The 12,782-nt window shown below is 50.1% G+C and overlaps 1 protein-coding gene across 5 annotated transcripts; it reads right to left on the bottom strand.

Moving 5' to 3' along the window:
- Nucleotides 1-6: 6 nt before the first annotated feature.
- DHDDS (dehydrodolichyl diphosphate synthase subunit) lies at nt 7-11,345 on the bottom strand. 5 transcript variants are annotated; one of them, XR_004500138.1, is made up of 11 exons: nt 11,273-11,345; nt 10,239-10,322; nt 9,352-9,468; nt 8,687-8,829; nt 7,961-8,077; nt 7,682-7,783; nt 6,912-7,026; nt 5,697-5,804; nt 2,639-2,880; nt 882-937; nt 7-228 (listed from the first exon to the last, which is right to left on the bottom strand). XR_004500138.1 is itself a non-coding variant. In XM_033519585.1 (10 exons), the coding sequence occupies exons 2-9, from the start codon at nt 10,299-10,301 to the stop codon at nt 2,644-2,646; spliced, it is 1,002 nt and encodes a 333-aa protein (XP_033375476.1). In that variant the 5' UTR covers nt 10,302-10,322; nt 11,273-11,345; the 3' UTR covers nt 622-1,090; nt 2,639-2,643. The 5 variants fall into 5 exon arrangements, 4 of the variants coding, with proteins under 4 accessions (XP_033375476.1, XP_033375477.1, XP_015504959.1 ...); XM_033519585.1 differs by lacking the exon at nt 7-228 and having other exon boundaries at nt 622-1,090; XM_033519586.1 differs by lacking the exon at nt 7-228 and having other exon boundaries at nt 622-937.
- Nucleotides 11,346-12,782: the final 1,437 nt, after the last annotated feature.

The raw sequence follows: 12,782 nt of genomic DNA, 5'->3' as shown, positions 1-12,782 counted from the left end.
GAAAATTTGGGATGAGAAAGACGGCTCGGGGGAAAAGGGGGACACCCCCACCCCGCGATCCCCCCGCGATCCCGCGCGCAGGTGAGCGGAGCTGTTCGTTCAGCACCTCCGGCCCCGCGGGGGCCCCCGCGCCGGGAGGGGCTCCCGGGGGAACCACCGAGAACCCTTTTTTCCTGCAAAAACACCGGAGATGCCGAGAGCTGCATCCCAAGAAAGGAGGCGGCAGGGCTGGAAGAAGAGAGAAAAAATGTTAAAAAGCAATAAAATGACGTTAACTGGATTCACACAGGTGCCTGCTGCTTGTGCCAAGTGAGTCGGGAAGTTGGGCTCCTTCCAGGAGGGGACTTTGCTCACACCTGGCACGGTCACAGCCCCTGTGCTACAAATCCAGCTACACATCTTCATCACTTCACTGTGGCCCTGACTTCTCTCACTTTTTAGCTGAGCCTCATTCAGAAAAACACCCCAAGGAACAACCTTTCCTCCCCCTTTCCCTGCCCAGGTAAACTCAGGCTTTTTTAGACCTCAGCCACACGTTTTCCCCAGCCGTGCTGATTTTTCCCGTCTTCAACCCATGAAAATGAATGGTGGAGGTTCAGTTCTCACTGACAATCTCTGTTCCCACAGATTCACTCCTGAAACTCTTGTGTTTGCCCAGGTAACTCATCTCCACCCTCTAACAAAGGAAGGCTCACAGGGGAAATAACTGCAATTGCATTTACTGGAATAACTGATGCAGTTGACATGTACAAAGTCAGGTAACAGGAACCTTTTGCCACTGTTTGAAGGACTCTTCCTCCTCCCCTACTCCAGTGATGCCTTTCATGAAATGGATTAAAACTTTCCATACAAGTATTTTATAAACCAGATCCTTCACTTACCTCCCCTGCAAGAGGACCAGTACTTTGTGGAAAGCCTCCACTGTGGCTTTTGTCACCTGTAGATTCATAACACAATGGAAAGTTTTTGGTTTTTTGTTTTTTCTTAAGGCAAAAATGCATTTTTTTGAGTAGAAGAGTTTCCCCATCAGCCTGGTAAAGCAGACTAGAGAGTTTCCATCTCATGGAGAGCATACTGTTTCCAGAGTTTCCTGAAACGTGGAGAAAATAAAATGCAGTGGAAGAAGTTTAAAATCAACAGCTCTCATTGTGTCAGCACATTTTTATCCAAATTCTCTTTGCTACTTACACAAGAGGTGGTACCTGCACACAGCTTCCCTTGGGCAGCCTTTGGGGTATCAGAAAACTGCTCACACTACACTGTAAAAACAACCTTCAAATCATTCCCAGGCTAACAGGAATCACATCAGGAGTCTGTCACAGATTAAATATTATTATATTAAACCTGGATTCCAGCTTCATCACACCTTAAAATAAGCAGCTGTACATTTAAACATTCAGGTTATTTTTTAAATAACTTTGGTATGAATATACTTTATTCCCAGTTTGACTACACAGTTCTTCTCTTCACAATCACAGGCCAAGTGCACAAGGCTTTTAAATCTGCATTTTGTGGTTTTCACCTGGAGGTAAGAAGAAACACTTCAAAGCCAGCAATAGCTGGTACTGCCACACCTGTGTGTGCATCAGGAGCAAAAATCAAGACATTTTCAGGTATTTTGATCATGGGGACGGAAGCCAGGAGGAATCAGAGACAGAAACAATCTCGGAAATCAGCTTGTCCATCTCCCTGCCAATGGAAAACTGAGAACAAATAATGCTCCACAGCTGCTCCAGCCACTCCCTTTAATATCATTCTGAACCATTTTGGCTGGGGTCAGAGGTTGGTGGTTTTGGCTACTGTATTCCTGAATTAAGCCCACCCTCATTCCTTGGAACACCCTCAGAGGGTTTGGCATGTGGTAGCCATCACCTGTCTTTAGCCAATTTCCTTTCCTTCCTGAGAAGGTTCATTCCCAACCAATCCTTTTTTTCCTGCCTGCTCAGAGCCTTTCCCAAGGTCAGTGTGGCCCAACACCAGCACCTTCTGCACCCAGGTTTTCCCCACAGACACTGCCCAGGAGAGATCTCAGAACCTGCTGAAGCTTTGGAGCAGCTTTCTTTCTTTACAGCAAGGCTGGGAACCCTTCCTTCAGCTCCCTGGAAGCCTGGAGTGGATACACCCAACCCAGCAGAGTCAGGGGGGACAAGACAAGATGCTCTCACTGAGTAGGCAGTGGGGAATGTCCCTGACACCAGGAATAATCCTCTCCCTGCAGAAAGCAGGGCTCTATGGATGGGAGAGCAGAGGACACCTCAACAGAAGATTCCCTACTGCAAAGCCATGGAAAGAACCCGAGCCCAGACTGATTTAACAGGACTGAACTGGTTTGGCTGGGCCAGTTCAGGAGGAATCAGAGAACTGGAGGAGGCTCATTGCAGTTAACTTCTTGTCACCGGAACACCTGGCCTGTCAAGGAGCCAGCAGGGTGCAGGTATCTGTCACCAGGGCAGGGAGGTGACACAGGACAGCATCACCTTCCTCAGCAGCATCACAGACCAGGAGAGTTCACAGCACCCATCCCTGCCCCGGGCAGGTCCTGGAGCAGCCCCGGGTGCCCACGGCAGGACCCTGCTGAGCCAGTCCCTCTGGGCAGCAGCTGCTCCCTCTGAACACTGCGTTCCCCAGAGCCCAGCACCTGTGTCATGCAGACACCGGACACAATCTCTCAAAGAAGTCTGCTCTCTTGTGCTCCAGGGCCTGCAGGAAGCCCTGGATCCTCTCCTCCCGCAGGGCCGTGCATTTCTGCAGCAGCGTCCGCCGGCGCCGCGAGTCTCCGTGGGACGCGCACCCTTCCTGCTGCAGCTTCTGGGTCACGTAAGCCTGGTCCCTCTCCATCTGCTGGCGCCTCCTCTCCTCCAGGTAGGAGTCTCTGGCCTTCTGGAGTGAAAAGCAGCGAGTGTTAGCACCTTCCCAGGCCTCTCAGCTCAGGACAAACAGCCTGGCCATCAATCTGCAGGTTCACTCAAGGCTGCCTCTGGGTCTGTCTCTTCCACCTTGAGGCAGCCTGCTTGACTGCTTACAAAACATACAGGGGTATCCCTTCTAGTCCTTCCCTCCATGATACAACTCTGCTCAGAACATTAACTCCTAGTTAGAACAGAGAAAAGTCAGGACAGATTGTGGGAAACACTCAGATACTGGAATCAGAGAGGAACAGCTACAGAAAAATTTGTGAATCCCACACATGCACACTCTTATCCTCACCAGTGTTATCCCAGCTTTATTGATCCTATTCCCCTGGCTGCTGAAAGGTTTTAGGGGATTCCAAAACATGACTTACAGGGCAATTCTTTGAGATGATCCAGTATTTAGCTAATCAGCTTTAAAACAAAAGCAGGAATAAGCTCAGCATTCCCAAATTTCTGGGATCTGAGAGTGTACTGGCAAAGGCAGGAGCCATCCTTGTCGACCCTTCAAGTATTTGAAATATGTTGTTGTAGAACATCACTTTTCAATCTCTTCTTATTGCACATGTCCTGGCCTGCAGCTTCCAACAGCCAAAACACATCAGCAGGCAGGAATATTAAAGTTCTATTTTTAAAAACTGTAAAACTGGTCACTGTGACATAAACTCACACACACACACTTGGGAAGTGCTGGTCCTTCAAACAAGCAAGAAGAATAATTACTCTAATGAGAGCCTGACTCATTCATCCCCACACTTTTCTTGAGCCCAAGGCAGTTATGCTGTGGAAATTGGCTTTTGTTGTGCTGGGAATGTGACAGAAATATCCCCAGCCCCAGCAAACCCAATGAATGGATGCACTGCAGGGCTGACTTGAACTGCAGGGATCATCAGCCTGGTGAGCAGAAGACTTCCACCCTCAAACTGCAATCCTGTCTACTGCCCAGAAAGACCCAGCAGGGGCAGGCTGGCCAGCCAACACCTGCATTCCTTCCTGAGATCTACCAGGCACCAAAAGCAGGGTCTGGCTGATCCTGGGACTCCATGGTGAGCAACAACCAGCTGGGAGAGTCCCCTGAGCAACAGGCTGGGAAATAAAATAGAAGCCATTAAAAGTGATGCTGTTTGAGCTGATGGAGGGAGAATCTCTTTCACCACCTCCAAATCGAGGTGGGGTTTCTGTTCCTTGTGGCCCCCTCCATCCTGCTGCCCATCCACATCCCAAAAGCAGCAGCACACTCCCAAAGCAGACACAGCTGCTGTCAAACATTCTGGCTTCTCGGCAAGTCCCCCCCAGCCCCACCGTCCTCACTGACAGCAACTCTTCCACCAAGAGAATTTGCTTCAGGAGCTCTTTTGGATTTCAAGATCACCTATTTTAAACTTAAAAAGATCCAGCTCCTAAATCTCCCAGTTCCTCTGGGGGAGAAGTCCTCCCTTTGCACAACTGTGAGGGTTCCCTGGAAGAAAAGGGCAGCCTCAGACACTGCAAAGTGGCTCTTAGAGGGAGAAGACTGACCAGAGAACAAATGTGGACAATGAGAAACCCTGATAATAGCATGGCATGAACACATCCAGCCACCAAGCAGAACCAAGAAAAGATGAGAATAGCTGGGAACAGAAGCTGCATTTGTTGCCTGTCAGAAACCAGCACCAGGAGCAAAGTCAGAACAGTGACCTTACTGTTCCAGACAGAGGCCAAGCTCATGGCAATGACAAACACTACTGCCTTTTTTGCTTCCCTCTTCGTGCAGAAGGTGAACTGCCATTAGTTGTACTAATACAATGAATTGCTGGTAGGAAAAGGGCAGACTTGGGCCAGAAATAGGAACAAAAGAGGTTAAGGACGTGGAGAGTTTGGATGCTGCCAGACTGGCTGCACTTGATTAAATTCAGCCATAACCACAACTGGCTATAATCTCTTTGACAACTCTCAGGGGTGAGCAAGGTCCCTGAAGGTAGAAAAGGGCAATGTAATGCCTGTCTTTAAAAAGAGGACCCAAATAATTAAGGAGCAGACACATTCAGCAGCGAGATATGGTGGAAATTAAGAGCTGCCACTCTGAAGTCCTTCTGGCAGTCATGAGCTGCTGCCACCCCACATTTCTCCATCAAGAGTTCCAGCTCCCACACTTGTTTTGCTTAAAAATAGCCAAACTACTGTTTCAGTAGTGAATTGGCCAGCTGTATCAGAACCAGGTCAGGGAGAGCTCACAACAACAGATCTAAAAGGAGAGGAACAATGTCAGTGAGCAATAGGAACAATTCCTCCAGCAGGTACATCTGGACCCACCAGAAAGAGGACACTTGTCCACAGACTCACAGCTCAGACAGCCTCGTTTCAGCTCCCAGAAAGGAAACTCTAAACCCACTTGTTACAACCCTGAAAACAATAGTGGAGTTAGAGGGAGAGCAGGTGAGTACCCCCTGCTTGCTCCAGTGTGAATGCAGCAATGATGAAGTGTCTGAGCTGAACTGGCAGGTTTCACCCTGGGGCAGAGCAGGAGTGTTCACTTGGTGGTGTGTGAGGTCTGGGACAGATGCTCCAGCTGGTGGAATGAGCAATGAGGAACACAGACAGTGCTGACTTTGGAGATTTTGCTGAAAGGAGAGGAGTCTGCCCACACACCAAAATGTTGTACCAAGCCACAGGGCTACAGGAGAAGCAACAAGTTCAGTTTGCTACTGAAACAAGATCTTAACTAACAATCACTGCTCCCACTTGGCAGCCTCTCACCTGATCTCCAGCTGTGGAGCTGGGCTTCCCACTTCTCCAAGGCTCCCTTACCTGTAAAGCACTGTAGTTCATCTGGAACTGGAGGATAGCTTCACATAAGTTCCAAAAGGAATATTCTGGCCACAAGACTGATTGAAACACCAGGCATGAGTGGGATGTCTGCAGAAAGCAAGATCACCAACAAGTTCATCATTGAGCAAGAGAAAAAGTCATTAAGATGCAACTCTATTGTGCAAACTTTCCCCACAAAGGTTTTACCTAGGCTGTGTTGTCAGATTCTACTTAAAGTGTGGTCAAAACCAGCTAGGAGAGTGTGAAATTGCACAGTGTAGAATCCTTCTAGTTCATTTTTAATGCTGGGACACCAGCCATCCACTCCTGCAAAGGCATCAGCAGATTCTTTCTAATGCTGTGTTGCTCTTCAGAGAGGTATTTTTAATAGCTTGAGCATCACAGACTTATAAAAATACTAAAATAGCAACACTGGAGTACCAAAGGCTAAGGGAATAACAGTTGAACTGAGGATCAGGACGTGACATTTAAGCCATTCTTCAAATGACATCTCATGATATTCCTTACTGCCCACTCATGAAATTTAAACTGTTTAATGAAGCCAAGAGTTGTGGTGCACTGAAGATATCCTTGAGCTGGATGATGAAAGATTTCAAGTCAAAACCTATTTTTGCCACCAAGTCCCTCAGAGTTTCAGGTAAATACATTCCTATGTTGACTGCTAAAACAATCCAACACTTAACAGGACTCCTCTACCACCAAGAGGAGCAAGCAAAGTGTTATTTTAAAACATCAACACCCATCCAGGGTATAGGTGTGCCAAAAAATAGGGGGAGGAGAGGGGATACCTTGGTAGGAAAGCACAGCTCGGGCCAGACAACTTCTGAGAACTTGCCAATTAAATCATTTGGAATGGGAACATTTGATGTGGTTGCCTAAAGGCAATTGTTTTTGGCTCCAAACTGTACATGTAAAACAACCTGTGAGCTTCAGCTGAAGCAACTCCACTGAAATGTTCTCTACAAACAATTATCTAAAGGTGAGGAGAGGAGCAAAAGGATGAAAATTCATGATTTTAGGCAAACACAGATCTGCAAGAAACAGATTGCTCAGAGATACCCCAGCACTCAGTCCATCCTGGAAGTTACCTAACCCCAGCAGAAGGAGTTTCAGAGCCCTCACATCCACTTGCACCTGAGTCAGTGGAACACCAGGTAAAGATGGAATATCCCAAGGAGAAAACAGAGACTTTACCTGCCAGAGCAAGAAATCACTGAGTCGAACCTCTCCAGAGGTTCTGATCAGCAGGTCTGGGTCGGGGGAGTTGTTGGTGTACAGACATTTATCCAACAGCGATTCAGACACATCACTAAAAGACAGACACAGTTTATCAGACCCCCTTCCTGACCTGATGGATGTGGCACAAACCAGAATTAAGGGGTTTTATCTAAACTCAGGGCTGCAAATTAAAGCTGGGTGGTGGAGCAGAACCACAGACAGTCATCAACTTGCTTCTGACAGACACTGCTGTCTGCTCCACAGGCTATTCCAAATGCTATTTCAGCCCCCAGAGCATCCCACTCCGTGCTCTTTGAAACATAACACAGTGGTGGAAGCAGACTGTGAGGGCTTCCATCTGGAGCAGGCAGCAGAGTGAAACTATTCCTTCTCCTTCAGGGTGGAGGAACAGTGCAGCATTCATGATTCATCTGTTGTTTGACCTCATAGCTAAGACTGTCAGCCAAGCAGCCGATTGTTGTGGCATAAAATCTGCCTTCACATTTAAACTAACTTAAGACACAGACCTAATTTCTCTTCTGTCTTGGTTGTGTATCTATCACCATGGTAACTGAAATAATAAAAGCCAAACATTGCATAGTAGCTTTAAGTCATTTGTTCCAGTCACACTGGTTTAAAGAGATCTATTTAAAAGGCACTTGGCTTCTGAGAGGTTTCTCATGCAGTGTGAGTGGTAAGGCAGGCAGGATTCATCCCAAAGCCTCACACAGAAAGCCAAGAGCTACCTGGGTTCCAGCAGTCCTTGTTCCACCCCCCAGGCCATCTCCCTGACAGCATTGCTGATCTCGTGTCTCGATGTGTATGCGAAGCAGACATTCAAAAAGCACCTGCAAAGAGGAAAGAAAGATGTGAAAGGCTCATCCTGGGAAGGTCCAGCAGATGACAGTGACGTGTGCTTGTGGGACCAAGAAGAAAAAAGAGGTGTAGGATGCCTGACAGGTCCCAGCCCTCAGGAAGAGGAGGAGGGTGTGAGGTGTCAGCTCTTTAGACTGAGTGCCACTCACTTGTTGTAGTTCCTGGTTGCCAGCACAGCTTGGGCAATCAGCTCCTGGATATCCACAGGCAGGAGGGGCAGATCCCCGAGGACACGGATGCACACCCCGTGCTTCTTCAGGTTCTCCCTGCACCCAACCAGAGTGGGGACCACAGAAAACACATCAGTCTCTACTGCACAAGTGCCAACATCCACCCACAGCTTCAGCAAAACTGGGAACTGGAGAAAGGCAAAACCACCAAATGATTTTCAGGTGTGCAGAACTGGCTGAGATTTGATCATCCCAAAGCGTTCCCTGAAGGCACAGTGATCATTCCCCACACCAGTTCTCGAGGTACAGGCATAACCAAAGGAGCAAGAAATGATCACAGAACAGGTATCCCTACCTAAGGAAGCTTAGAACAACCATCCAGGCACCTCTAACTAACCAAAAATTAAGACAAGGCTTTGATATTTAATGAAAACAACATCTGGCACTCTGTGTTTCTGATCGTGCTGTGTTTATCAGAAAGCTGTCCTTGTCCCCATGGTTTGGATTGTCACAAATCTGGTGTGCAGGGGCAGTGTGCATGCACAGAGCTCTGCACCCCACCCAGGCAGGCACAACCCCTCCCATCTCTGCCTGGAGGTGGGGAAAGCTCTCCTCAATCCATTCTCACAGCTTGTAACATCCCTGCAACTCGTGGTGTCCTGCTCCAGTTCCACCCTGTGGGACACAGACATGGGGAACTCTTACTGCTCCTCCAGGAGACGGCTGAACTTCTGTCTGGCCAGGTCCATGAGCCCATCCACCTCCTCCTTGGAGCGTTTGAAGTTCTCAATGCTGAAGGCATAAACTGTCACCTCCCGAATGCCCAGGTTCAAGCACCACCGCAGCGTCTGCAACAAGACAAAATGTAACAATCAGGCCAGGGAGACACAACTTCTCCACCCAAAGCCTTCCCGGGGTTTCCCACCAGGCAAGGACAGCATCAAAATATCAAAAAGATGAAACCCTTAAATATGAATTTCAGATTCATTTTGAAGAACAGGAAGAAAATATCACTACCTGTGGATGGGAATCCATCACAGGGACTCATACAGCCAGGAAAAGCAACATTGGTTTATAAATTATGTAATATTGTAGATTTCAAACCTTTTGAAAGGAAGTCAACCTGATTCACAGAAATAAAAGCCTTGAGATGTGTAAGGTTGATATTTTAATTGAGCACAAATTAGCTGAATAGAACAACCCTGCAAGATAACAGAGAGAGGGAGGAGCTGAAGCTGTGAATCCTGATGGTGAATATCAGCTCCACGCACAGGCCTGGCTCTGGTGGAGGGAGGGAACACAGGATGCCATTCCAGCAGCAAACCCAGCTCAAACTTCCACCCCACAAAGGCAGAAAACATCCTCCCCACCTGTGCCAGCTTATCAAAGCCTTGGGAATGTCCCTGCTGTCTCTCCACGTGACACTTCTGGGCGTAGCGGCGATTGCCGTCCATGATGAAGGCAACGTGCTTGGGCATTGGACCTGCCTGGAGGACAGGGACAAGGAGCAGGTGAGCAGGGCTGTCCACCAGAGAGCTCAGCCCTGCCTGCTCCCAGGAGTGCAGCAAGCTGCTCATTTCCTCCTTGGCAATCCCAGCTCAGGGTCTCCAAACAAACAGCTCAGTGCTGACAATTGCCTAAGGTGAAAAGCAGCTTTGGCCTCCCCATTTCTCTCACGACACAGAGCTGCAGTGCTCAGGAGCTCAGCGCTGCAACAGCTGCAGCCACAGAGGAGGACACACAGGGGTTTATGCTGTACTTTTTATTTCAGAGCTCAAGGGTTTGTTCACAGACACAATTAACTTCAGAGAAAACAAGAAAAGGTCATAGGGCTTCCCCCCACAAACAGAAGTGCTCCTTTCCACTGACCTCACAAGGGCAGCACCATCGGTCTCAAGCCTGAGCAAGAAGAGAATCTTCCTGGAAATGCTGAGTTTTTCTTCCAGTAGTCAGTTCCATTCCTTACACTCCCAATATGAGGACCTCTGTCTTTCCCTCCTTCCCATGCCCTGCCTTCATCAGCAAGGGCACAAATCCTTATTGGCAAGCACTGCCTGCAGCCTTGCTCATTTGCAAGGCTAAGCCTAAGTAATCTCCCACCCTGGGATGCAGTTTAGGGATTCACATCCAGTGCCAGCACTGAATGTACCCTTGCCAACAACACTCCCTTTCCAGAGCACTGCAGCCACAGAGACAGCTCCACCCTGAAGAACCTCCCAGCTCTTCACCACAAAATCCACTCAAATCCATCCCTTACCTTAATGATGTTGGCACAGAACCTCTCTATGATGGTCAGCTCGCCCTCTCTGATCCACGACATTTTTTACTGAGAACTCCTTTCCTTTTCCAAAGGGAAGATGAAAATAAAGGGGTTAAAGGTGATTGTTTCAGCACAAAACAAACAAACCTCCTGGGAAAAATCAGCTCTGACTTGCTGCTCTGGAGATTTTTATATTGCTTGTGCAAGTCCTTTGATAAGCAGGCAGTGGGGAAGCTCAGAAACAGGCTCTGGAATTTTCCAGCTGTGTCATCAGAGTGGATTCTGCAACGGTGGTGCAAGGAAAACCATCCCTGAGTCCTCTGACCTGCAGGACTGGTTCGTACAGCCCCACGGTTTGGGTGCCACCAGCACAAGCAGCCCAGACCCAACCACCTGGATTTCACCCCACGATCCAGGGCCAGCAGCAGAGCGAGTTACACCGATGAGCTCATTCTCCGTGCGGGCTTTCTCTGCCTCCTCCCTGAGGAAGGGATCCCTACCCCCGCTGCAGCCACAAAGCATGAACTGCTGAACCTCGGGCTGCTCCTAAAGCTCCCCTTGCACGGCTCGGGCTGAGCACACCCAACGCCATCGTTGCTAATGACAATCAACCCTTCCCGGGCGGTTTTACACAGTCATCCTACAGAGCGAGCTCCGCAGAGCGCTGCGGGCCCGGGGCACGGCGGGGAGGGCCGTGCCTCGCTCCCCGGGCCGGCCGGGCACAGCCGGGAGGCTCCAGCCCCCGGGATCCCGTCCCCGGCAGCGAGGGAGCCAGCGGAGAGCGGCCCGCACACCCAGCCCCTGAGGGTGACTCCGCTCCCGAAGCCGCCCCGGGCCCTCCCAGGCGGGAAGCGCACGGTGGGGACGGGGCGTCCCTCAGGCCTCCGCCGGCTCCGTGAGGGGAGGGACGCGACCGCCGGCGGGAGAGACACGGCGGAAGGAAACACACCCCGCCCGCATCGCCCCCGCCGTGCCCGGTAAGCCCCGGCTCTCCTCGCGATCCCTCCCGGTCCCGGTCCCGGTACCGGTACCTGCCCCGGCGGCGCCGCCTCAGCCTCCGCCGGAGGGTGACGCGCCTTTCCGCTTACGTCACACGACGGCGCCCACGGGGGCGCGCGACGGGGCGGGCGGGACCGCGCATGCGCAGGGGGCTCGGGGGGCTGGGGGGGGGCGTCCTGAGGGGACGGGGAGAGGGGGAGGGGCAGGACACAGGAATGGCTCCAAAGGGAGCGAGGGCAGCGGGAAATTGGTAAGAAATTCCCCCTTTGAGGGTGGAGAGGCCTTGGCACAGGGTGCCCAGAGGAGCTCTGGTTGCCCCATCTCCGGCAATGTCCAAGGCCAGGTTGGAAGGGCTTGGAGCAGCCTGGGGTAAGGGAAGGTGTCCCTGCTCATGGCAGGGGGATTATTGGATGGGCTTTAATGTCCCTTCCACCCAAACCAGGTTTCTGTGACAGGGCTGGGGCACTTTTGGGGGCTGCAGGTTCCCAGCACAACCCCCCTCCCCTGGTACCCCCCATTTGGGGTCTGGGCTCCTCATCCCCAGGGGAGAAAAACAAAAGTAACCACACACAGAGCACCACCAGCAGCCATTGCCCATGGTCTTTATTATTATTTTTTTTTCCAGAAAAGAAAAAAAAACCCCACATTTTACACAGTTGGTACAAAAACAAAAATAAAATGAACAGAGGGGGGAAAACCTGCAGCAGCAGCAGGAACCGAGGATCTCGCTGCAGGGACTCCAGCAGAAAATGTCTTTGGGAAGTGTGAGTAACTGGCTCAGGGGTCACCCTGAGCCCCCCACACACACACAGAGACCCCAGTTATCCCCTCCCTCCCACCCACTCCATAAAACTTCACGGGTTTGACACGAACGCTTTGGTTGCTAGCAGTAAACATGGATTACATTCTTCCGTCTCCTCGTGGACATTTTTGGGACTCAGGGCTCTTTTGCCCCAGGGCAGACACCCCCCCAGTGAGGGGCATCTTTGTTTTATTTCTCATACATTCAAACACTCCCGTGTGACAGCAGGACCCTGAGCATGCCCCATCCTCCCCGGCTGTCCCCTCATGCATAGTGCCCGTGGGCAGGGTGGGCCATGATGCAGCAATTTAGTTAATTATTGTCAACATAAGGGAAGAACCACAATTCCTATCCCACCTCCTCCAGTGTGGCTTCGCACCACAGATAAAAATCCCTGTTTTCTTAGATCCCAGCACCCTGGGGGAAACCTGAGTCATTCCCCATTTGCTTCAGCCCAGGACAGGGATGGTTACAGAGCTCCCACCTGGCAGCTCTGTGTGGGAGAGCAGATCCATCTCCCTGCTCCATAACCTATTAGATGCTTTGGATATTTTCCTTTTTTTATTTTCCTTTTTTTTTTTTTTTATTTTCCCTCTTATTTTTGTAAACAATAATCAAGGAGAATACTGAGAGAAAGTGGAAAGATTTACAGAGGTATTTACACACACTAGACATCTGGCAGAGAAATCACCAAACCATTAAAGGAGGAGCAGGGGGGGAAGGTCCTACATGATTCTTGA

This window comes from Parus major, chromosome 23 (genome assembly GCF_001522545.3).
Source record: "Parus major isolate Abel chromosome 23, Parus_major1.1, whole genome shotgun sequence".
Classification (NCBI taxonomy): domain Eukaryota; kingdom Metazoa; phylum Chordata; class Aves; order Passeriformes; family Paridae; genus Parus; species Parus major.
Note: the sequence above shows the minus strand (reverse complement) of the source record. Positions and strands in the feature narration are given on the sequence as shown.